This window comes from Rhincodon typus, chromosome 19 (assembly GCF_021869965.1).
Source record: "Rhincodon typus isolate 14 chromosome 19, sRhiTyp1.1, whole genome shotgun sequence".
Lineage (NCBI taxonomy): Eukaryota > Metazoa > Chordata > Chondrichthyes > Orectolobiformes > Rhincodontidae > Rhincodon > Rhincodon typus.
The window spans coordinates 7604233-7629410 of NC_063350.1; the positions used below are offsets into that span (position 1 = coordinate 7604233).

At 41.4% G+C, this 25178-nt stretch overlaps 1 protein-coding gene across 9 annotated transcripts in view; it reads right to left on the reverse strand.

The window, feature by feature from the left end:
• The window catches only part of stk3 (serine/threonine kinase 3 (STE20 homolog, yeast)), a 143370-nt gene that overhangs the window by 38318 nt on the left and 79874 nt on the right, over nt 1–25178 (reverse strand). For all 9 annotated transcript variants that reach the window (XR_007264236.1, XR_007264234.1, XR_007264235.1 and 6 more), the window contains exon 10: nt 9123–9277. Coding sequence is in view for 6 of the 9 variants with exons in the window: in XM_048608646.1 (XP_048464603.1) it covers nt 9123–9277 (155 nt within the window). In the remaining 3 variants the exon portion in view is untranslated. The remainder of the gene's footprint in view (nt 1–9122; nt 9278–25178) is intronic.

Below are 25178 nucleotides of genomic sequence, written 5' to 3' on the forward strand. Positions count from 1 at the left end.
CCGAAAGCTTGTTTTCAAATAAACCTGTTGGACTATAACCTGGTGTCACACGATTTTGGACCTTGTCCACCACAGTCCAACACCGGCACCTCCACATCTTGTTTAGCTGTTCTTGGCAGTCCATAAGACCATGAAGCATTGGAGCAAAAGTAGGCTGTTCAGCTCATTGTCAGCTCTGCAATTCAATGAAATCATGGTTGATCTGATAATCTTCAACTCCACTTTCCTGCCTTTCTCCCCGTTACCCTTGATGTTCTCACTGATTAAAAATTGGTCCGTCTCAGCCTTGGACACACTTAGCTACACACAGTATCTATAAAAAAATTCTACAGATTCACTATCCTCCGGAAGAAATTTCTCCTTACCGCCATCTTAAACAGGTGATCCTTTACTCAGATTATGCCTACTGGTCCTAGATCTCCCACAAGGAGAAAGAGCCTCTCAGCATCTACCTTGTCAAATTCTCTTGTATGTTTCAATAAGTTCACTGCTCATTCCATGAAATTCCAACAAGTAAAGGACCAACCGAATAAGACAGTCCTTCCCTACCCAGTATCAGGATAGTGAACCTTCTCTGGACTGCCTCCGATGTCACTATGTCTTTCCGTAGATAAGGGGACTAAACCTACCACAGAATCCCAGCTGTGGTCTGACTAGCACCTTGTATAGTTTGAGCAAGGCTTACTGATTTTTACAGTCCATTCCCTCTGAAATAAAAGCCAATATTCCATTTTGTCTTCCCTATTGTATGCTGAACTTCTAGCTAGCCTTTTTTTTTTGCACATGGATTGATTTTCTCCATTCAAACAGTATTTGGTGCCTTTATTCTTCCTACCAAAATGCCTAACATCAGATCTTCCTACATTATACTCCAAGTGTGAAGTATTTGCCTAATCACCTAACTTATCTCGGTCATGGTCACTATTTGACCTCCCAATGATTTCTGCATCATGTGCAAACTTGACAATAGCATTTGCGTTCCCCTCATTCAGGTTATTAATACATATTGTAAATAACTGTGCCCAGTGCCACTCTGCCAGTTACAGGATACCATGCTGAAAATGCCTCCCTCATCTACAGTTGTAATTCCGGGTCAGAGCTAAGGAATTAACCAGTATTTGCCATTCCCTTTAAGAATAAATTTTGTTCCAATTATTTCGAGTTCATTAAAGAAGCCTGGTGAATGTTTCTTTTATACTGGTTAGTAGTTCAAAAGAAAAGCAATTGGGGCAGTTTGGTAACTGAATAGTCAAAATTACACTAATGGTGGTGATTGGTGAGTGTGATTATCTGCGTACTCTTCCTCGTCACAGTCCTAGGAACAAAATCTCGAGATGGAATTTGATGAGAAGTCATGCCAAAGTTATTGCAGAAAATACAAGCTCATTGAATGGGGGTAAAACCTTGGCATGGATAGAAGACTGGCTAGCTAACAGGAAGTAGTGCACAGGCATAAATGGTCTTTTTGCGTTTAGTGAGTCGCAACAAATGCTGTGCCACAGGAGTCAGTGCTGGGACCTCAACTCTTTACAGTTTATAAATGACTTGAATGAAGGGACCAAAAATGTGGTTGCTGAATTTGCTGATGATAGTAAGATATTTAGGAAGGTTAGGTTGTGAAGAGGACATAAAAGTTTCAACAGCATTTTCTGCTTTTATTTAAAATAAAGGGACATAAGCTGGCTACAAGGGATATAGAAGATTAAGTGAAAGGGCAAAGATCTGGAAAATACAGAATAATATGCAAAAGTTTGCAGTTGTCCAGTGTGGAGCAATCAGATTCGCTATGATCTTACTGAACGGTAAAGGAAGCTCAAGGGAATGAGTGGCCTACGTCTGCTCCTCGTTCATATGTAGATCCCCATGGACCTTCAGAAGATGGACAGAAGCGCTAAGTGGGAAGAAACCTTGAATTTTTATTGAGCTATTTAATGACTTCTGAGAAAAACTTTCAACCTGGTACAATACTAGAACATGCGGAGCAAAAGATCCAAATTTGAGCCTGTCATTTTAACCAGAATTGAGAAAAAAAGTTATCAGGCAGACCTCTAACTCTTGATCATTAACTACTGATTCGTGTTCAATATACATAAACAAGGGTGACGTGAAAGGACTCCTGAACATTGCAGCTCTCAGTAAGCCAATATGCTGAGGAGACGACAGGAGGATGGAGGGGCAAAGAAAGACTGTATTCTCAGCACATTGGGGAATAAAGACTTTTGAACATTTTCACTTATAAGACCGCTGAACTAAAACTAACACCTATAAAGCTTTGCAATTGAGCTGTTAGATTGACAGCAGGATTAAGTCAAAGTTGAAATAACCCCAATGCCCCCTGAGGAAATGGCTATTGAGCATTTCTAAAGGAAACTGTTCTTAAATTCTGGATTTATCTGCAGTTTGTAACAATTCCATTAATAATACCTGCAGGCACCATTTAAGTGTTCAGAAATCCTTGATCAACGGACCTTTGTGACACAAGCAACTGAATGTAATGCTATAAAGCTACAATCTTATTACTGTAGATTTCAACATATTACCCTCAAGAACTTAGACAGCTCCCGGTACTGAAAGAGCAAAGCTATGAAACAGTGATTTAGCGCACGTATTAAAGTCTTAAGAGGTTTCATTATATTTGCAATTTTCTGGTGTGGAGAGTCAACAAGGTGCAGTCATTCTGACTATCAGAAGCACTGCATGAAAATTTATCAGATTTGAAGCTCTGTCATCACTGTCTGCAGAAGTACAGTTGAAATTAGAGACGGCACGGTGGTTCAGTGGTTAGCACTGCTGCTTCATAGCACCAGGGACCAGGGTTCGATTCCACGTTCGGGCAACTGTCTGCGTGGAGTTTGCACATTCTCCCCGTGTCTGCGTGGGTTTCTCTGGATGCTCCGGTTTCCTCCCACAGTCCAAGGATATGTAGACTAGGTGGGGATTGGCCATGCTAAAATTGCCCATAGTGTTCAGGGATGTGTAGATTAGGTGGGTTACAGGGGTTTAGGTCTGGGTCGTATGCTCTGAGGGTCAGTTTGGACTTGCTGGGCCGAAGGGCCTGTTTCCACACCGTACGGATTCGAAGGCTAAGGGTGGAGGATTTTTACACCGATGCTTGAACTTGGGGAAAAAAAAACTGTAGAAGAATTAGGATAAGAGAGACATTGGAAAATGTGCAAAATAATTTACAGGATGAGACCAGAACGGAGAGATTTTAATTATCAGGAAAGACTTAACAGACCATGCTCTGTTCGCTTAAAAGAAAGAGAAAATGGAGGGGCAACCTGTTAGAGATATTTAAATTTACAAAATATTTGGCAGGGTGGACATGGAGAAGGTGCTTCTCTTTATTGGAGGCCAAATTTCAGGGCTGTCATGACAGCCAATAACATACCCAACAGGGAATTCAGGAGATTAAAAGCTCTCTGTGAAATAGGAGGCATGGAATTGGAGGGTGGGTAGGAGTGGGGATGTGGGGGGTGGTTGGGGGGTAGGAGTTGCCTAATTCTTAAAGTGCACAGCTAGATCAGGAATGACGGCACACTGCCTTCATCCTTATTCTGTGCCAGAAAACACTGTTGGTGCCAGGACTGGGAGCAGAAATTTGTGAATCAGATTTCATCTACCATGGTCTCTGAAGTCAGCACAATTCCAGGAAAATATGGGCCCTGAGCTCGCAGCTTTCAGGACCTAAACAGTCGGACACTGAAGATCAGAACCAGAGCCTGGCCTTTACATACTTATGAACTTTTATTTAAAGAAATGCACATCATAAAACCTACAACTCCAATCCAATAAGCGTGGTTTCAGCCTCAACAAGCGCAGATAGGTTTCCCCAATGAAGCAACCAACTGCACACAACGAAACACTCGACTCATCTGCATCAAACATGTAACTGCCACAGCCATCGATTCGAAACCTGATAGTTAGCTGTAGCACAGCTTGAGATTTTCCTGAGTTTTCCAATGTTTCTTCAGCCTTCAGAGCATGCTTTGCTGCCTTGCAAATGCACTAGGAAGGTTCAGTTTGTCACATGTTTATCCCACAAATTGAGCATAGCAGGGCAAGATCCAGCTCCCTGACAAGCTTACCGTGCTGAGTTTACAGGATTAGCACATCTCACCAAGCAGCAAAGGTTTGGTCTGGGAAGTTGTTTTAAAGGAAACAGGTCTATCGAGTACAGAAATTTCCTGACTTGACCTTATGCCTTCTCCATCTAAAGTAATTAACATGGGACTCTGTTTATGTGGCATCCTGTTACAGACACACATCTAATATGGGGTAACAAGGTGCAGAGCTGGATGAACACAGCAGGCCAAGCAGCATCAGAGGAGCAGGAAGGCTGACATTTCGGGCCTAGACCCTTCAGAAATGGGGGAGGGGAAGGGGGTTCTGAAATAAATAGGGAGAGAGGGGGAGGCGGATAGAAGATGGATAGAGGAGAAGATAGGTGGAGAGGAGACAGACAGGTCAAAGAGGCGGATTGGAGCCAGTCAAGGTGAGAGTGTAGGTGGGGAGGTAGGGAGGAGATAGGTCAGTCCAGGGAGGATGGACTGGTCAAGGGGGCAGGATGAGGTTAGTAGGTAGGAGATAGGGATGGGGCTTGAGGTAGGAGGTGGGGATAGGTGGGAGGAAGGACAGGTTAGGGAGGCGGGGACAAGCTGGGCTGGTTTTGGGATGCGGTAGGGGGAGGGGAGATTTTGAAGCTTGTGAAGTCCACATTGATACCATTGGGCTGCAGGGTTCCCAAGCGGAATATGAGTTGCTGTTCCTGCAACCTTCGGGTAGCATCGTTGTGGCACTGCAGGAGGCCCAGGATGGACATGTCGTCTGCAGAATGGGAGGGGGAGTTGAAATGGTTCGCGACTGGGAGGTGCAGTTGTTTAGTACGAGCATAGGTGTTCTGCAAAGCGGTCCCCAAGCTCGAACAGTTCATCCACTTCACCAACACCTTCCAGCCCAACCTCTCTCTCCTTCCTGGACCTCTCTGTCTCCATCTCTGGAAACCACCTAGAAACCGATATCCATTTCAAGCCCACTGACTCCCACAGCTACCTAGAATACACCTCCTCCCACCCACCTTCCTGCAAAAATGCCATCCCCTATTCCCAATTCCTTTGCCTCCGCCGCATCTGCTCCCAAGATGAGGCATTCCACTCCCGTACATCTCAGATGTCCTCGTTTTTCAAGGACCACAACTTCCCCCCCTCAGTGGTTGAGAACGCCCTCGACCATGTCTCCCACATTTCCCGCAACTCATCCCTCACACCCCCTCCCCGCAATAACAACCAAAACAAAATCCCCCTCGTCCTCACGTACCACCCAACCAACCTCCAGATCCAATGCATCATCCTCCGACACTTCCACCATCTGCAATCCGACCCCACCACCAAAGGCATTTTTCCCTCCCCACCCTTATCTGCTTTCCAGAGAGACCACTCTCTCCGGGACTCCCTTGCCCGCTCTACACTCCCCTCCAGCCCCACCTCACCTGGCACTTTTCCTTGCAGGCGCAGGAAGTGTTACACCTGCCCCTACACCTCCCCCCTCACCCTCATCCCAGGCCCCAAGAAGATCTTCCACATCAAGCAGATGTTCATCTGCACATCTGCTAATGTGGTATACTGTATCCGCTGTTCCCGTTGTGGCCTCCTCTATATCGGGGAAATCAAGCAGAGGCTTGGGGATTGCTTTGCAGAACACCTACACTCGGTTCGCACTAAACAACTGCACCTCCCAGTCGTGAACCATTTCAACTCCCCCTCCCATTCCTCAGATGACATGTCCATCCTGGGCCTCCTGCAGTGCCACAATGATGCTACCCGAAGATTGCAGGAACAGCAACTCGTATTCCGCTTGGGAACCCTGCAGCGCAATGGTATCAATGTGGACTTCACAAGCTTCAAAATCTCCCCTCCCCCTACCGCATCTCAAAACCAGCCCAGCTCATCCCCGCTTCCCTAACCTGTCCTTCCTCCCACCTATCCCCTCCTCCCACCTCAAGCCCCACCCCCATCTCCTACCTACTAACCTCATCCCGCCCCCTTGACCCGTCCGTCCTCCCTGGACTGACCTATCCCCTCCCTACCTCCCCACCTACACTCACCTTGACTGGCTCCATCCCTGCCTCTTTGACCTGTCTGTCTCCTCTCCACCTATCTTCTCCTCTATCCATCTTCTATCTGCCTCCCCCTCTCTCCCTATTTATTTCAGAACCCCCTTCCCGAAGGAGGGTCTAGGCCCGAAACGTCAGCCTTCCTGCTCCTCTGATGCTGCTCGGCCTGCTGTGTTCATCCAGCTCTACACCTTGTTATCTCAGGTTCTCCAGCATCTGCAGTTCCTACTATCTCTCAACTAATATGAGGCCCTGTTTATGCAATTCTATATTAATGATGTGTTACTATCGAAAAGACTTTCTTATAAATATGTGGACTAAGAAGCAATTAATACAGGGTTCCATTTATCTGTATTTACCAGAGATCACCTACTACTCTAAAACTTAACTGGACTAGCCAAACAAATAATGTGACTGAAAGACCAGATGAGAGACTGCAAATTCTGTGGTAAGTAACTCATCTCCTGACTCCCCAGAATCTATCTCTGGAATCTAAAAGGCACAAGTCAGGAGCATGATGAAACACTCACCCATTCCTGATTGAGTTTAGTTCCAATAACACTCAAGAAGCTCAACATCATGCAGGACAAAGCAGCATGCCCCCTCATTCAGCACACTAAATACTTACTCCCTTTACCATTGTCACAACAACAAAATGCACTGCAGTCACTAATTAAGGCTCCTTTGACAGCACCTTCCAAACCTGCTACCTCTAGCATCAATAAGGACAAGGCAGACGATGTATGGGAATACCATTGCCTGCAGTTACTCTTCCAAGCCACTCACGATCTTTACTTGGAAATATATCACTGTTCCTTCAGTGTTGCTTGATCAAAATACTGGAACGCAGGCCCCAACAGCACTGTGGGTATACCTTCATAACAATGGATTGCAGCAGCTGAAGAAGGTGGTCACCATCACCTTCTCAAGGGAAATTAGGAATGGGCAACAAATATTGGCCTTGCCAGCGATGCTAATGACGAAAGAATTAAAAACCTCTCATGTTCTATTGGAGACTTTTCCAGTATCCTGTTTATCTCAGCTCTGATGCAGGCATCTCGGTTCAGTAACTCTGAATGCCTTTAGCCTCCAAGCCATGTCACAGCAACTGTGGCAGTAGTCAAAGGCATAATAACAGCCATTGCATTTATTGAGCATTCTTATGCCGAGAGGCATGCGATATTTCACTACAACCAGTGAATATAGGAGTGTGAGATAACAAGGTGTAGAGCTGGATGAACACAGCAGGCCAAGCAGCATCAGAGGATCAGGAAGGCTGACGTTTCGGGCCTAGACCCTTCTTCAGAAAAAAAAAATGTGTGGGGGGTCTGGAAGACTAATCAGGAAATAATCAAACCAATACCACTGCTTTTCTTTCCTGTAAAATGGCTAAAAACATTTAAAGCTTTTTGTTTAAACAAAATGGAATGATATTTATGTCCACGCTACATGGTGTAAGGATATGCGCTGTTCAAAAGAATAAAAGACTTGGATTACATTGCTGGAGCATCTTTTTATATTCATTTGTGAGATATGGGCATCACTGGCAAAGCCAACATCTGCTGCCCATCTGCGACTGCTCTTTGCAACAGAGTGACTTGCTCGGCCAATTCAGAGGATAGGTAAGGGCCATAGCGCAATGGGCCTAGAGTTACATACAGTACAGACTAGGCATGGGCAGCAGGCTTTCTTCCCTAAAGGATATTAGTGACACGGATAGATTTATGCAACAATCTGGCAGCTGCAAGATCACCAATATTAACACTAACATCTTACTGACAACTTAATAAACGGCCTGAATTTAAATTCCCTAGCTTAAATTCAATATCAAGTCTCTGAAGTACTAGTTCGGTAACATAAGGACTATGCTACGAAAAGACCAAGACATTGGGCTTTCCCCCCCAACACACTTGTGCAAAGTTTCTACTGAAATAATCATCCAATGCTTTCTTGAATGCCTCAGTCAACTGCCTCTACCATACTTGCAGGCAGTGCATTCCAGACCAGAATTACTCGTGTGGAAAAGATTTTTCTCATGGTATATTTGTTACATTTGCAAATCATTTTCAATCTGTGCCTTCTCGTTCTCGATCCTTTTCCCGAGTGGGAACAGGGCTTATCGACTCTATCTAGACCTCTCATGATTTTGAGAACTTCTTTCAGTTCTCCTTTTAATTTTCTTCTTTCCAAGGAGAACAGGGCTAACCTCTCTAATCTATTATCATAACTGAAGTTTCTCTCCCTAAAACCATTTTAGCAAATCTCTTCTATACTCTCTTACAGTGTGGCAGCCAGAACTGTACAAACATTGCGCTTTGCAAACCAACATATCACTAACTGGATGCAATAACACATCTTGTGACAAACACCTTTAAAGGGTATGCTGGATAAGTACACGTGTAATTTTTGCCCAAGAGGGCTGCAGATACTCAGTTGGTATATTCAAGATTGACTGACTGATCTTTGACAATTAGGTAATTGAGGGACATGGGAGCTTGTGAGAGAACGAGCAACTGAGGCAGAATATCAGCCATGATCTTACTGATTGGTGGAGCATGTTGAGGGTGGAGTTGCAAGGGCCTAATTTTAATTCATAGAATCAGTACAGTATGAAGCAGGTCATTCGGCCCATCAAGCCCACAGACTCTCCAAAGAGCATCCCACACAGAGTGCCCCCCGACCCCAAACTTTTTAAATTGCAGCCATTAGTTGAGTTGAAATTGTTGGCGAGGGCACTGAGAAATGCCCTGCTCCTTATGAACTGTGACTAGGGGTTCTTCAACATCATCCCATCAGTTCAAACTTCTCACTTACTGACCCTCTCATCAACATAACACTTTCTGAACATTGCACTTGAGCTTGAAGTGTCAGTCCAGTTTACAGATAGAAGCCTTAATCCAACAAAACAGAGACAGCACTGCAGTCATCTGAGATCAGAAAATGAAAAACAGTGTAAAACCTCACTATTAATTTGTCAAAATGAACTAAACTCAATTTTAAAATTACTTACGAATTCAAAGTCCCCATCCTGCGGCACCTTCCAGTTATCAGAGGAATTCTGAAGTGCGTTTCGATTACTGTGACTGGTTGCTGGGTTTTCTTTCTCCTTCTGTTCAAAATACTCCAGGAAGGATGGTTTGCTTTGCTGCACAGTCTCCTCATTTCCTGTTTCATTATATAAAATACAGACAGAGTTAAAAGGTAAATTTCAGAGTTCTTGCCCATATATATCTGCACTCAGTGCCATATATTCTCCATAAATCACAGAATCAGGACATTGCTGCAAAGTCAGTGATGGGCCAGATTCCTGTACCTCAAGGAAGGCACAAGGTGAAGAACAGGAAGGAAAAAAAAACTCTTTCTCAGGTAGATGGACTTAAGATACAAATCAACTGGGCTCTAACTGAATTGAGATACACGTACTGAGGAACTAGAGAAATGTGAATCTATGAAGTGTACCGAAATACCAACCTCAGAAGCACAGATCTCCCCCAACAGTTGAACTCTCAACCTTATCCCACAACCCCCATCCTTCCCTTACCACCCCTCGCAGGATCCCAACAACCTTTAAGCCTCAAAATGGGGTCACAGTGGGAAAAGGTTTGGAAACCATTAGCATAAGCTCTTGAACCACTCCCTTCAACCTCTACCTCTCCTTTTCCTCCTTCAATGTGTAAAACCTACAGCTTTGACCAAACCTTTGGTCATCTATCCTATTATCACTTCACGTGGCTCAGTGACAAATTTTGGTGTATAATACTTCTCCAAATTACCTTGGGACATTTTATAACATTAACAGTGCTAATTGATGTAGCTTAGTTTCGGTCCATTTCATCATATGAGTGGGGGAAGGGCAGCAGGGGAGGAGGGGGATTTGCTACTGCTACCTTAGAACTTGCAACTCCATACAAGTCTCAAACTCCAGTCTGGAAAGCCCTAGCTTAGGATCTAGACACAAGCCCCAATAATAGACCAATTAAAATCAGGAATACAGGATGAATGTGTGAAGTGAAGAGGTTCAGTATTCAATGTAAAGAAAGTCAGAAGTCACATGACACCAGGTTATAATCCATCAGGTTTATTTGAAATCACAAGCTTTCGAAGTGTTGCTCCTTCATCAGGTAAAGTCAACGTAAAGAAGTGATTGATGTCTATAATAAAACTCTGGACAGGATAGTACAGACAAATGGCTTTAATTAGAGATATATTAAAGGGAGACCACATCCATTGTGGCTGGTTTCTGACATTTCACATCCTAAACCTTAGCTCTGCTACCTGAATCTAAACTTGCACCAAGTCTCATTTACCCATCACCCTCTCTACTTGATGACCTACATTAGCTCCCTGTCTAGTTGCATTTTAAACATCTCAATATTGTTTTCAAACAATTGCCACAGTTTACATGCTATGTCTGATGCTTCAAAATATTTCAAGATTACCCAATTATCTGAATTATGAGCTGTCTGAAGTCTGAATTTTCTATAGCAGTTAGCATGTTCTATTGCTCTAAGATCACCCAGAGGAAGAAGCTAATTGGGAAAAGTCAGTCCTTTATACATCAAAATAAATGCACACACAGGAACACTGCAACATATGAAGACAACCAGCAACAGGGAAAGTAAAGCCCACTCTTTTTAATTTAACAATGTCAAAACACAATGGACATTTTTAAAAAGGGCAAAAAAATTAAAATTTGATTGGGAATAATGAATGCAGTCAAAACATCCAATTTCATTCTTAAAATAATTTGCATCGCTTCTTATCTTCATCACAGCCGTAGGCCGTCACAATTCCTTATTTACATTCGAAACAAAAACAGGAATTGCTGGAAAAGCTCAGCAGGAAGGGGTCTGAGGAAGGGTCACTAAACCAGAAACATTAACTCCGATTTCTTTCCACAGATGCTGCCAGACCTGCTTAGCTTTTCCAGCAATTTTTGTTTTTGTTTCCGATTCACTGCATCAGCAGTTCTTTTGGATCTTATTTACGTTAATTACTTTGCCACTTTTGTATGATTCCTCATGCAGTTCAATAAAATAAAATAAAATTTAAAACTCTGCCTGATACAGGAGTGGGAAGTTCTAGTTTGGCATTCTGAAGGTTTGTTGTGTACGTGAGCTAGCCAGCTCATACTACTCTGTCATGGTTTCAATGCAGAACAAGGGCAAATGACAATAGCAGCCTCAGGCCAACAGAACACAGGTTTACACAGAGATAAATTATAGGAGGAGGTCACTTGGTCCATGCTGCCTGTGTTGGTTCTTTGAAAGCTGTAAGGACGCTCATTTCAGCAGTTCTTCACTGAGCTGCAATCACTAAATGGAATGGACTATCAGGTTAGATGCAGAGGCAAAAACAAGTGATTTTTTTTTTAAAAAAATCATTCATAGAATGTGGGTATACCCGGCTAGGACAGCATTTATTGCTGATCCCTAATTGACCACGGGGCAGTTAAAAGTAAACAGTATTGCTGTGGGGGCCTGGAATCACATATAGGCCAGACCTGGTGAGGATGACTAACATCCTTACTCAAAGGACATGAGTAAACCACAAGGGCTTTTACAACAGTCAACAGTGATGTTATCAATACCTTTAGTCTAGCCATTTTTTGAGACTGGTTCAACGAAATGAGAGTTTTAGTCCAGAATACTGAACTTAAATAAGCCAGTCATCTTCAACATACATAGTTATTAACATATGACCAGCTCATAATAACTGCAATAGCCGAGGGAGAAGAAAGGGTTTCTAAATCATGACACAAATTGGCAATAGGAAACACAGTATACAGGAGTACACCATTCAGCCCTTCAACCCTGCTGTGCCATTCAATAGGGTCATGGTAGATCAACCATGATCATCTGTAGCCTATTCCCACTTTCACCCCATACCTCTTGATCCCTTTAGCCCCAAGAACTATATCAAACACTGATGTAGAGGTGCCAATGTTGGACTGGGCTGGGCAAAATCAGACAACACCAAATTATAGTCCAAAAGATTTATTTGAAATCAGAAGCTTTCAGCGGACTGCTCAATCATCAGGTGAAGTCGTCCAAGGGGAGGTGATGGCCTACTGGTATTATCACTGGACTGTTAATCCAGAGACCCAGATAATGTTCTGGGGACCCGGGTTCAAATCCCACCATGGCAGATGGTGAAATTTGATTTCAATAAATATCTGGAATTAAGAATCCATTGAATCTGTGAATCCATTGTTGATTGTCAGGAAAAATCCATCTGGTTCACTAACGTCCTTTAGGAAGGAAACAGCCATCCTTACCTGGTCTGGCCTACATATGACTCCAGACCCACAGCAATGTGGTTAACTTTTAACTGCCCTCTGGGCAATGAGGGATGGGCTATAAATGCTGCCTCGCCAGCAACGCCCTCATCCCACGAATGAATAAAAAAAAAAGCGCAGTGCTTGTGATTTCAAACAAACCTGTTGGACTATAACCTGGTGTTGTGTGACTTCTGACTAAATCTAACTTGGCCTTGAAAACATTCTCAACCAGTTTCCGTGGCAGATGATTCCACAGGCTCAGTGCTCTCTGGGTAAAGAAATTTCTCCTCATCTCAGTCCTAAATGGCCTGCACCCGATCCTGGTTCTGTAAAGTAATTACTAATAATAAATTTGAAAGAGCAGCTTGTCTGCAGTAAGCAAAGCAGCAATTTAGAAACACGCTGCACTAAACATATCTACCAACGTCATATCTTATTGCAGATAATTACTGTAACTACAATCTGTGAAATAACTAAAAAATCCATGTCCACCACTGGTAGCATCAACATGGATTTCAGTCAAAACCAACAGTTGGCATATGGAATTATCACGTGATCACACATAACAAGCATCTTCCACATTGGGATTTAGCAAGTGCAATGGGATGTATTTGTACTCTGTCCAACTGAAGCACTGAAAAATGCCCTTTGATACATTGACAATTTCTGCCTTTCCTAACTCTAAGTGCGTACTCTGAGCTGTATAACAGAGATGCCACGGATCACAAAGACAGGGTGAGAGAGGAAAGAAAAATATTCCAACAAATTTAAACTGAAAGTTAAATGTTGAAACCAGTTCCACCAGGATTTGAAAGATAAAAGGTCAGAAAGTAGCTTGAAGTGGAAATCATCTGGTAAATTTATTCCTGAAACTTGAAGTAGAAGGAGAATGATCTGCTCAAGATTTACTGGTTTGGTATTTAAATTGGATTAGAATTTTATGAAGTAAAGGTCACAACATAAGGTGAATAGTTGGGTTTAAGATACAGGTTAGCCATATTCTGACCAACTGCATAGAGGTTTGAGGGGATGGATGGTCTCTTCCTGTTCTGATTCACAAAAATAAATTCTCAAGAAATGCGTTACATACTTGCATTGGTTTTATAATATTTTTCGTAAGAATGTGTTTTCCTTTGTCCTTGCTTTTGTCATTTGCAGATTGCTCACTTGACTGGTCTCCTACATCCCTCTACAAACCCTTACCGGTTTTGCTGCTTGAAGCCAAACCAACACTAAGTATGAATCATTAGTAACACTTACACTTGCTGACCTATATCAGTTACCAGTCAGCCAATGCCCCAAATTTAAAATACCTCCAACGGTCTCTGATGCCTCAATTCCTCCATTACATAACTCCCTCCAACCCAAGAACACACCCAGCCACTTCTAACAGCCAAAATCTGCATTCCTTTCAGTCTAGCCTTTTGTACATCCATCGCATTATTTATTGCAAATTCCTAAAAACACTGCCTGATCGCACAAACTTAAATGCATTGCGAAGTTCATAAAGCATTGGAGCAGATGTAGGTGATACAGCCCATTAAAGTCTGCTTTGTTACTCAATGAAATCATGGCTGATCTAATAATTCTCCATTTCTCTACTATTTCCCTATAACCCTTGAATCCCTTACTGATTAAAATTCTGTCTTATCTCAGCTTTGAATATACTTAACATATCCCTCTGTGATAAAGAATTCTGCAGATTCACCACTCTGAGCTAAGAAATTCCTCCTCATCCGTGCATTAAATGAGCGGATCCTTATTCTGAGACTGTGCCTACTGAAACAACCTCTCTTCATCTATCCTGATAAATGCCTTAAGAATCTTGTACAGGTAGTTCTGCTATAATGCGTGTTTCATTCACGTGGATCGGCTGTAACGCAATTGATGAATAGTGGACGCTGTTTGGATAATGCAAACTTTCTACTGTACAGGTATAGTGATTCCCCTATGATGCGATTTTGTCCACCACACAACTATCACATTATAGGAGAACTACCTGCATGCTTCAGTGAGGCCGTCTCTCGTTCTTATAAACTCCAATGAGTACAGACCCCAATCTACTCAACCTCTCCTCATAAATCAATCCCTATATACCTAAGATCTTCTCTGGACTGCCTCCAATGCCAATGTATCTTTCCTCAGAGAAGGGGACCTAAACCGTTCACAGTATACGAGCTGTGGTCTGACTAGTCCTTTCTATGGTTTTAGAAATACTTTTTAAAATTTCTCCATTCCCTTTAAAATAAAGGCTAACATTCAAAAGTCCTCCTGATTCATAGAATCCCTACAGTATGGAAACAGGCCCTTCGGCCCAACGAGTCCACACCAACTTACTTGCTGAAATAGTATGCTAGCTCTTTGTGAATTATACACAAGGGCTTCCAAATCCCTTGTGCTATAACAGTCGATGTAAGTAATACGCAGCCCCACAATTTTTTCAAAGTGCATACCCTCAGATTTCCCCACATTATATTCCAGTTACCCACATTTTATCCCCTTGCTTAATCTGTGTATGCCATCCTCACCACATGCTTGGCGACCTATTTAGCGTTATCAGTAATCTTGGCTTTGTACGTTCATTTTACCCATCCAAGTCATTAATATACATTCTAAATCATACATATATTTTAATAAAAGCTGTGTTTCATAAAATAATCTGTAATCTGAAAATGCCTTGGCCAGCTTTCACCATTTCCTCCTTTATTACAGTTATAATCATTTTTTTACCGAGCCTTATAGTGTCTCGTCAAAGTTACAAAGGAGAGCTTTAGTTTCTATTTCACAGTTGTAGATTTGCAAAATATTCCAAAATGTTTCCCTAGAAGCCATGAAGCAAAACAAAGAATTAGCTTCACAGCCCATAACAGCAGCTGCCTTATCATTAAATATAAAAACCCAACCATCACATCAAAAGGAAAATTTGAAATGGAAAGCAAGACTAGGGCACCTTCATTACTTGTTATAATGTCTCATTTTTAAATCTTAAACCAATTTATCTATAATCCTTATGTCAAGCAGCGAATACACAATTCAGGTGCAAGAGAAGGCCATTTGGCCCCTTGAGCCTGTTCTGCCATTTAATAAGATCATGGTGACCACAGCTCCACATTGCTGCTCAACCTGATAATCTTTCACTTACCTTTCTTACCAAGAACCTGTCTACTTCTGCCATAAAAATAATTTACATCCATAGTCTTTTCAGGAAGAGAGTTTAAAAGATTCACGACTCTCATGACCACCCCTGGCACCTTTCCCTGCAACCTCATGAAGTGCTACACCTCCCCCTTCATCTCCATTATTGGCACCAATCAAACCTTTCATATCAGACAGAGGTTCACCTGCACATCCATCAATGTGGTCTACTGCATCCGCTGCTCCCGATGTGGCCTCCTCTACATCGGTGAGACCAAGCGGAGGCTCAGAAACTGCTTTGTAGAGTACCTGTGCTCTGTATGCAACAAACAACACTTTCCAGTCGCGAACAATTTCAACTCCCCGTCCCACTCCGATTGACGTGTCCATCTCGGGCCTCCTCCAGTGTCACAATGACACCATCCGGAAACTGGAGGAGCAGCACCTCATATTCCGCCTCGGGAGCCTACAACCCAATGGCCTAAACGTGGACTTTGCCAGTTTCAAAATCTCCCCACCCCCGGTCTCATCCCATGACGAACCCTCCCTCTCATCCCCACCTCCTTGACCTGACACAACCTGTCCATCTTCTCTCCCATCTCACTGACCAATCCCCACCACTGCCTATCTGCTCACCTAACACCTTCCCATCTACCTTCCCCAGCCCCACCCCTCCTCTTTCTATTTATTTCTGAGCTCCCTTCCCCCTCCCCCATTTCTGAAAAAGGGTCCTGACCCAAAATGTCAACTTTCCTGCTCCTCTGATGCTGCCTGGTCTGTTGTGTTCCTCCAGCTCCACACTGTTATCTCTGGCTCCAACATCGGTAGCTCTTACTATCTTTGAACATCCCTGTGAATCTTTACTGCACCCTTTCGAGTTTAGCATCTTTTTTGTCTTTTTTCATTAACAAAGGGAGAGAGATGGATGCTTAATAAAAACCAAAAGAACTGCGGATGCTGCAAATCAGGAACAGAAACAGAAACAGAAGTTGCTGGAAAAGCTCAGCAGGTCTGGCAGCATCTGTGAAGACAAAATCAGAGTTAACATTTCAGGTCCAGAGACCCTTCCTCAGAAAGGGATGCTTTTTGGGTTTGCAGACTTCTGGATATCTCGGAGTCTTATAGGTCTGTGAAATTGCAACTTAAAAAGCAAATCCAAAAGATTGTTGCTCGGCAGTTTGTCAGGAACTCAAAGACACCTGGTGCCAGCCTTTCTCAAAGTATTTACTTAATTACTCTGAAAACTAAATCATGAAGCTGAAGCATACATATCACACTTCAAGTTGGGGAAAAAAACTTTCCTGGTACTTTTAACCATGTCACAGGATTACAGCTTTACAGTGCAGAAGGAGGCTATTCAGTCTGTTGTACCTGCACCCAGAATGCAGCAGGGTCCAGTCTATAATCCAAAAGGAAAAAAAAAATTATGCATCCCTTACAATAGATGTGGAACTGATATTTCCACTCATGCAGGACTCAAAAGCTACGGGACATCAATGTAGCAAACAATAAGGTATTCAGGACAGACTTCGTTTCTGAGGGGGTTGGGAATGTAGAATTTGCAATTGCAGAGATCAGATGAGATCGCTAGCATAGATGTATTTAAGGAAAAGTTAGATAAATGAGGTGTACACTAATAGACTTATATTAAGGAGGATGTGTGGAGCATACACATGGATATGGATTAGATGGAATGAATGACCTGTTTTTTGTTCAGCTCTAGCTGAATGCAATTGCATCTTTGATACTACATCAAAATTCTGAAATGATCAATACCATTGTCAAAGCACCATTGCCATAATGGACAACTGTAGCTGAATAAGCCATGCCATCATCACTTTCTTAGGATATGTAGGAACCAGTAATGAATACAGCTTTGCCATTAGTTGCACCATTCTGAGAATAATATGTCTCACTAATCAACTGGAATTCTTTGAAGATGCAAATGAACTAGTGGATGAGAATTATAACCTCAAGGCAGCATTCAATTAAGATCCATTTTTAATTTCACATAACTGGTCGCAAATTAACTATCTTATTTGTGTGATCCATGTCATCTGAATTGCTTGGGAATTCCTCCTGCCCTACAACCCTCAGTGCCCATCCTACTTAGAATTCCTGTCCATCTCCGATTTTCACTGCTACACTGCTGGTAGACAGGCCTTCAATTACCTGATACCTCTCTAACTCTCTCCATCTCTCTTTTTCGCTCCCCTTAAAATATATTACTCGCCTGTACTAGTATCTTCTGGTGCATCTCAGTGTTAAATTTTATTTTATAATTCCCCTGTGAACTGCCTTGGGATATTTCTCTGCATTAAAGACACCATATAAATGTTGTTATAGCTTAACAATTCGTTCAACCATTTTACAATTAAGTTTCAATACCATAAAATCAGTGATCAACTAATGTTGCTGTAAGGTACATCGATTCTACAACAGTGTTCAATGCAGAATCTGGCATTGCATCAGCTCTTCCTCATTCACGAAACTGGAAAAATGATTTTAGCATCTAAAATGTTATGGCTCCGTGACAGCTTATTGATTTCCATATCTTGTATAAAATAACAGGTTGACCAATAGAGATCCAATATAAAGAAGGTGCTTACCAGCGTAAAAGACTTGCATTTATACAGCATTGTTCATGACTTCAGGATGTTCCAAGGCACTTTACAGTCAATAAAGTATCTTTGATGTGTAATCACTGTTGTTAAGTTTTTGCTCTTGGGATGTGGGTGCCACTAGCTTGGCCAGCATTTGCTGCCCATTGCTAATTGGCCAGAGGGCAGATGGGAGTTAACCACATTTGCTGTGGGTCTGGAGTCACACTTAGACCAGACCAGGTAAGGATAGCAGATTTCCTTCCCTAAAGAGCATTTATGAACTAAATGGATTATTTTAACAATTGACAGTGGTTAGTTACATGACTGCCTTTAGGCTGGCTTTTTATTCCAGACTTTTAGTGAATTCAAATTTCACCATTTGCCATGATGGGATCTGTACCCAAGTCACCAGAGTATTAGCATGGCCTCAAAATTACTAATCTGGTGACATTACTATAATGCCACCGTCTTCCCAGTGTAAGAAACACGGCAGCCAATTCACACACAGCAAGCTCTCACATACAGCAATATGACACTGACCAGAGAGTCTATCTTGGTTGAAGCATACATTGGCCAGGACACCAAGCCAAAGTTCTCCTCTTGTGACTTGGATGTCAAATCTCTTCAGTTTAGAGTTTGAATTTAGTTTGAAAAATTCTGGAAATGGGAAGGTAGTATCATGAAAAGTAGCTTTTAGGGAATGAAATTTGATTCCTTAACAATTCTGCTCTACATGCGATTGCAATCAATTGTTACTGAGCTTCCTACATGACAACAATGACAATACAGCCAGCTGAATATTTTTGAAGGGATGCGCTTCAAGACTTTGAGGTAATGAAATTGACATGAAGATCCATAATCATTTGCATTTCTTATCAGTCACACACGAGCGTGAGTGACTCAGAAGCAATTGGTTGCATCAAAACTGCCAAAGCAGGAGTCATGGAAGAGGTCCCTCGATATTTCTCAGTGCTACTAGGAATGGATGGACTAATATCAGCCTTGCCAGGGATGGTAACATTCTGAAGAATTAATACAGAAAAATATTATCGAACCTTGACTTTCCCATTAAATCTTTACAACAAGGAATAGTTTAAATGCATTTGGTCTTGGGGACAAAAAAAATGATTTATGCTCCTATATAAAAAGTCAGGGCCATGGAATGGGGGATGTTTCTTTCAACAGGTCAAAAATAACCACATTTGAGACTTGAAGTGATGCTGAATTTTCATGCAGCGATTATAAAATCTGAAAGAATTATAAATTATGTAAACCTAACATGAGGATTTGATTATGACACAGCTTGTACTGAAGTGGGTAATTTAGTAATACACCGCAGAACAAAGATGTCTACCAATCCTTTTTTAACTTGTTAATAAATTAGTTTGTCATGCTGATATGATGAATAAGGTATTAAAGTTCAATCATCATTTCGCTTAAGGCAATGGTTTCAATTTGGATGTAAATCTTCATAATCATCACCTTGCCTGGCTAGCTGCAGAAACTAGCGCTCCCTTACATTGGGAACTAAAATTTCTGGCTCCGAACCATGGACTGAACATTCTCCTTCCACTTTTTATCATTTTCTTAATTGATTCTAGCTATCAGAATATTGAAAACAATGATTGTTTCATCCAATAGAGAACGGCACAAGATAACCCATTGCCTTGGTCTACTTGTACTCAACAAAGGCATTTCATCATCTCTAGAGATTTTTTTAGCAGTAAACAATGATCATCTTTAGGTGATTTTCCAGTTTCTTCTTTAAGGGTTACAGACAATTCTTCAGTAAGTTGTACTCTCATTGGAGTTAGAAGACTGTGGGTCTGAATCCCACTCAAAGGTTCCAGCCTTATCCAACAGTCCAAGGTTGAGCAAGGCTGCTTGTAGACTTAGTATACTATCTGACCCCAGGAACAGCTTCTGACCCCAGATCCAAGACATCACCAAGACCATTTGCTTCCAACTCACTAATATTGCCTAACTTCACTCATGAAAGCTGGGATCCTCTAACTCTTGATTTCAACTGCTCCACCATTAGCAGCTATACTTTCTGGAGGTAAGGCCATGAAAACCTCTGCTTCCTCTTTAAGGCACTCAGTGTCAGCAATGCCTCAGGCTCATCTCTGAATCAAAAGATTATGGACTCAAGTCCCATTCTAGGACCCGAGTACAAAATCAGGGTTGACGCTCAATTGCAGTACTAATGAAGTGCTGCATTGTCAGAAGTGCCATCTTTGGTGTGAAACATTAAAATAAGCCTTTATCTGCCCTCTCAGGTGGATGTAGAAGATCGCCTGACCATACTTCAAAAGAAGAACAAGAAGTTTTCTCCCTAATGTCTTGGCCAATATTTATTCCTCAGTCACTACCACGAAAATAGATTATCTGGTCATTATCACATTGCTGTTTTGTGGGAGTTTTGTTGCATACAAATTAGGTGCCTAATTACCTAAATTACAACTATGCCTACACTTCAAAAGTACTTTGTTTTCTGCAAAGCACTTTGGGACACCCTGTGATTTTGAAAAAAGTGTTAAATAAAAGCAAGTTTTTTCCTGATAAAATTGACTTCTTTTATCACATTTTTGAGCATTTGCCCCAAAGTCTCCTTGTGGCAATTTTTTTGATAAGGTAACAAAAATGATTACATAAATGCAAACTGTTGTAGTGCATAAAATCTAAGTTGAGGCTTCATTGCACAACTGGAAAATAAGACCATCTTATGCTGAAGTAAAAGCTACCTCACATGCCTTCATGGGAGCTTGACTTCTATGCAAATAATATACTGCTTGGTAAAATTTCATGAAACATCAAATATAATGGATAAAAACCGAAAGAACTGTGGATGGGTTGCTTTGAAGTAGATTGTAGGCAAATACAAAAGTTCTTTTGCATGCAAAAGGATTATACAAAGACAAAGAAAAACAATTACTTAATCTGGTGATGCTGGTTGCAGATCATATGCTTTTTAAAATGTACATTTTTTTTAAATGAAGAAGTAATCTGCGCACAAACATCTGACACAAGACTGTCAAATAATTGCCATTCTCCCTGCTTTAAGCATCTCCCTGGTTCCTGACCGGTGTCATTTAGCATTACTTAACAGTGCAAAGGATCCTGCTGAAGAAGACCCTAAGAAAGTAGAAATACTCAACCATGTAGATACAGCAGCATCAATGGCTAACAACTTCAGTGTGCGCTGACCTCCAAAACCAGTTGATATTTTTAACAAATTGCTCATCCTTCATCACTGCCAGCTGCAATTAAACCTTCTCTAGGAAATAAATTGAACCGCTCGTGCTTTAAAAAGAAAAAAATCACAACGCAGTCACTCTTTGATAATGTAGCAGCAACAATGCAGTGTAGATAAATGCTTTAAGGATGAAAGGGTTTCAAAATCGAAATGCTCCAGTAGAAATGCCATTTAAAGTGAATAACTGCGATGGCAGTACGGTTGGACAGTCTCTTTAGTCACAAAGTATCCTAACCTCTCCCTTTGAACAAGGATTATTAATCTTGAAAAATAGACTTTTGGCTTAGTTTGAGCTTTTCTCTTTGATGGAGTATTAGAAAGTAATTAAGTTTTTTCTAATCACACACAAGTACCCCAGAACTTGAGAGGCAGGAAATCAAACAAGAATGAACTCAAATCTCAGATAATTTCTACGTTTTACAGCATATTACTTCAGTCAAACATCGCAATCTTCTTTGGACCTCTTGTCCTGAAAAGGAGGTGGAAGCAGAATCCTGGAATTGGAGGAGGGGAAGATTATCATGTGGTGGGGGTGGGGTGGGGGATTATCAAGTGTTGGCAGGGGAAGACTATGAAGGGCAGGTGGGAAAGCAGATTTGAGGTTATAATCAAGATCAGCCATGGGATCTTGAGGAATGGCAGACCGGGTTCAAGGGGATGAACGGTCTGCTCCTGCCCCTTGTTCATGTTCTAAAATAACATGTTCAGACACAAACAGAAGTGTCATGATGGGGTACTTGAAGGCATGCATACTTGGTGACTAGCACGGTCATGATAAGCCAAAGGGCCTCTTTCTGGACTGGAAAATCAAAGAGATTGATATGGATCATTAAATTCAGTTACATATTTTCCCAAATTTAAATTCCCAGCATCATGAATGTATAAAGAATGCACAAAGTATGCACACTTAAGCCAAACACTGCAATAAATTTGCATATCCTGCAGTATAATCACAGTCCCAAGCAAAACCAAGTTAAAGAATTAATAATCCAATGCAGGTGAGTTCAAAATTCTCCAACAGAATCTGAGCAAGGTGATGCTTGACTGGCATTTATAAACCCACTGGTTCACTGACATCCTATAAGGAAGGAAACTCAAACCCCTTGCAGGGCTCAGCCAATGCATGGCTTCAGTCCTACATCAAATTTTCAATGCCCTTGGAAACAGCCAAGCAGTCCACTCATGTACAGGAAGTGACAAATAGCTTGTTGTATAGGTAATGGCTCCGTATAGGTTAATATGTTGGCTGCACCCATTCTACTGATGTGCCTCAGCCTGTGGGTGGAGACAAGGGGTTCTACTCTAGCTTTCAGAGGGAGATATCTGTATGGCTCCTGAAGGTCTTAGTATTCATGCATGGCCAAATATAATTGTACTTATTGCTATCATGCAATAAGCCTTCTTGATATCCAAGAATAGTGCCTCTTCTGTAGATACTCAATGGTGGTGCATCCTCTACCACTAAACACGAGTTAGGCATGAGACAAAACAAGAAAGCTATTCAAATCACGCTGAAAGGAGAAAGCAGGAAGAGTCAGACAGATCCCGAGAGAAGACAACTAACACTAGCTCAAGAGGGTAATACAGTCTATTCATTTTATAAAGTACAGGGGATCCCTGGTTTGCAAACGTCACCTTAGGAACATGATCTCTCACAGGGGTACAATTTTAAAGACCCAATATACGAACATTTCCTGTACTTATGATTGGCTGCTTTACATTGTCCTTCTTTGCATTCTGACTTGCATACAAATCGAGTTGTGAACAGACTGCAGAGCAGAACTCCTTTTGCAAGCCAGGGACTGCCTGTCTAGACATTCTAGAAAGGTACATGTTAAGCCTACTTAGAGAACAGGCTAAAGGCCTGATGCTAAAAACAAATTCCAGTGCTTTAGGACAAAAAGGGTTCACGGTCACAGACAATTATCTCTCAGTCTCTAATTAGTCAACGCATGGTAACAAAAGAAACTCAAGATTGTTTAAGATTGAAAGAAATTTTGAAATTGCCAGAAATTGCTGTAATTCTAAGGATTGGAAAGTTTATGGAATACAACAAAGAAGAATGAAGAAACTGGTAACGAAAGGGAGAATACAATATGAACGTAATCTCGCTAAAATCATAAAAAGTGTAAAATCTTCTATTATAAAGGATAGGGTAAATAGAAATCTGATTGATAAGGATAATGGTTGATATTGGGCATAGTCAGTATCGATTTACAAATGGAAAATCATGTTTCAAATGGGAAGCCACTGTCCAACCGGAGTTCTCAGATGAATAAAAGATCCAAAGGCACTATTTTGAAGGCAGGCAGACAACCACAGAGGGTGAACAAGTCATGAGGGGGTTTCGGATGAGATTAAATTAATGGAGGACAGGAGATGAAAGAGGATAGCGAGGAGATTGCTGGACCGGTCAAATAAAAGAATATTTATACTGGATGCTGGAGATCTGAAATAATAATAAACTGTTGGATAAACTCAGCAGGTCTGACAGCAAATGCAAGATAGAAATAGAGTTAGCCTTTTTGGAAGTTGTTTGAAAGAAGAATCAGAATTGGACTTGAAACATTAATGTTAAAATAGGTAAGTTTGGAGATTTCAATCGCAAGGATACTGAAATGTCAGCTGCTTAGCTATTACGAAAAGCAGTGAACCTCACTGGTCAAGAAAACAAACAACTGCTTGCATTAAGTTCAAATGGTAGTATTGACTCAAGATAGTCAACAACTATAAGAAAGGTCTATTCCTGACACACCATTCTCCTGCTGCAACCATGCACAATTTAATCCACAGGCAAAGAACGAAGATATTGCTTCAGGTATAAGGCAGCTTTCTCCAATAATCACAACAAATAATCAGAATTTCCTTAAGAGAGTTGCACACCATTTGCTAAAATCTAGATTGCCTTCACAATAATGAGTTCAGATCATTGTTACACCATGCTCTATGGATCGTGACAAAACACATTATAATTGGTCTATAAACAGCTATACCACAAAAGGCTACACAGAGAATAATTTCCATGGAGTTTCTGAAGCTGAAAATTGGTCCCTGTTGGATGCCTTTGGAATAACACAAATATCTCTACTTGGTACAAAACTGTGACAGAGATAATCTTGTTCATTAATGACCTTCATTAAGTGAATGCCTGTGCTTGCTGCAACATCTGCAAAACACTAATTACAGGCTCATGAAGAAGTGCAGATTGTGCAGATGAAAGTAGCATTTTTATATATTTCCAAATTAGCAAATCACTGAACTGGCTAATCTGCTTTTAAAAAATGACTCCCTACTGCAGTCTCAGAGAAGCATACAAGAAAGCCTGAGGATAAAAAAGTTTGCACAGTATTTAAATAGCTCCTCAACTCCAAACCACATCTCTTAAATGTCACCCGCATTTTATACACGTTCAATTATTTCGAAATGAATTACAATTCAGGTAAATGCAGGAATGTAGGAGTAGGCCATTCATTAAGAGTTACATATGGCTCAGTTGCTAGTACTCTCGCCTTTGAATCAGAATGGGTTCAAGTCCCATTTCACAACTTGAACACAGGAATTGAGCCTGTCACTTGAGTGTTGTTCTGAAGAAACACTGAATTATCAGATGTGCCCTCTTTTGGGTGAAGCATTAAACCAATATCACATTTGTTGTCCCAAGTACATACTAAAGATTCCATGGCACACTTCAGAAGAACAAGAGAATTATCCACGTTCTTAATTTTTTTTTACTCCTTTTGGCTTTAGTACCAATAACCTTTTGTCATTCAATGTCTCCTACTCTGCTCCATA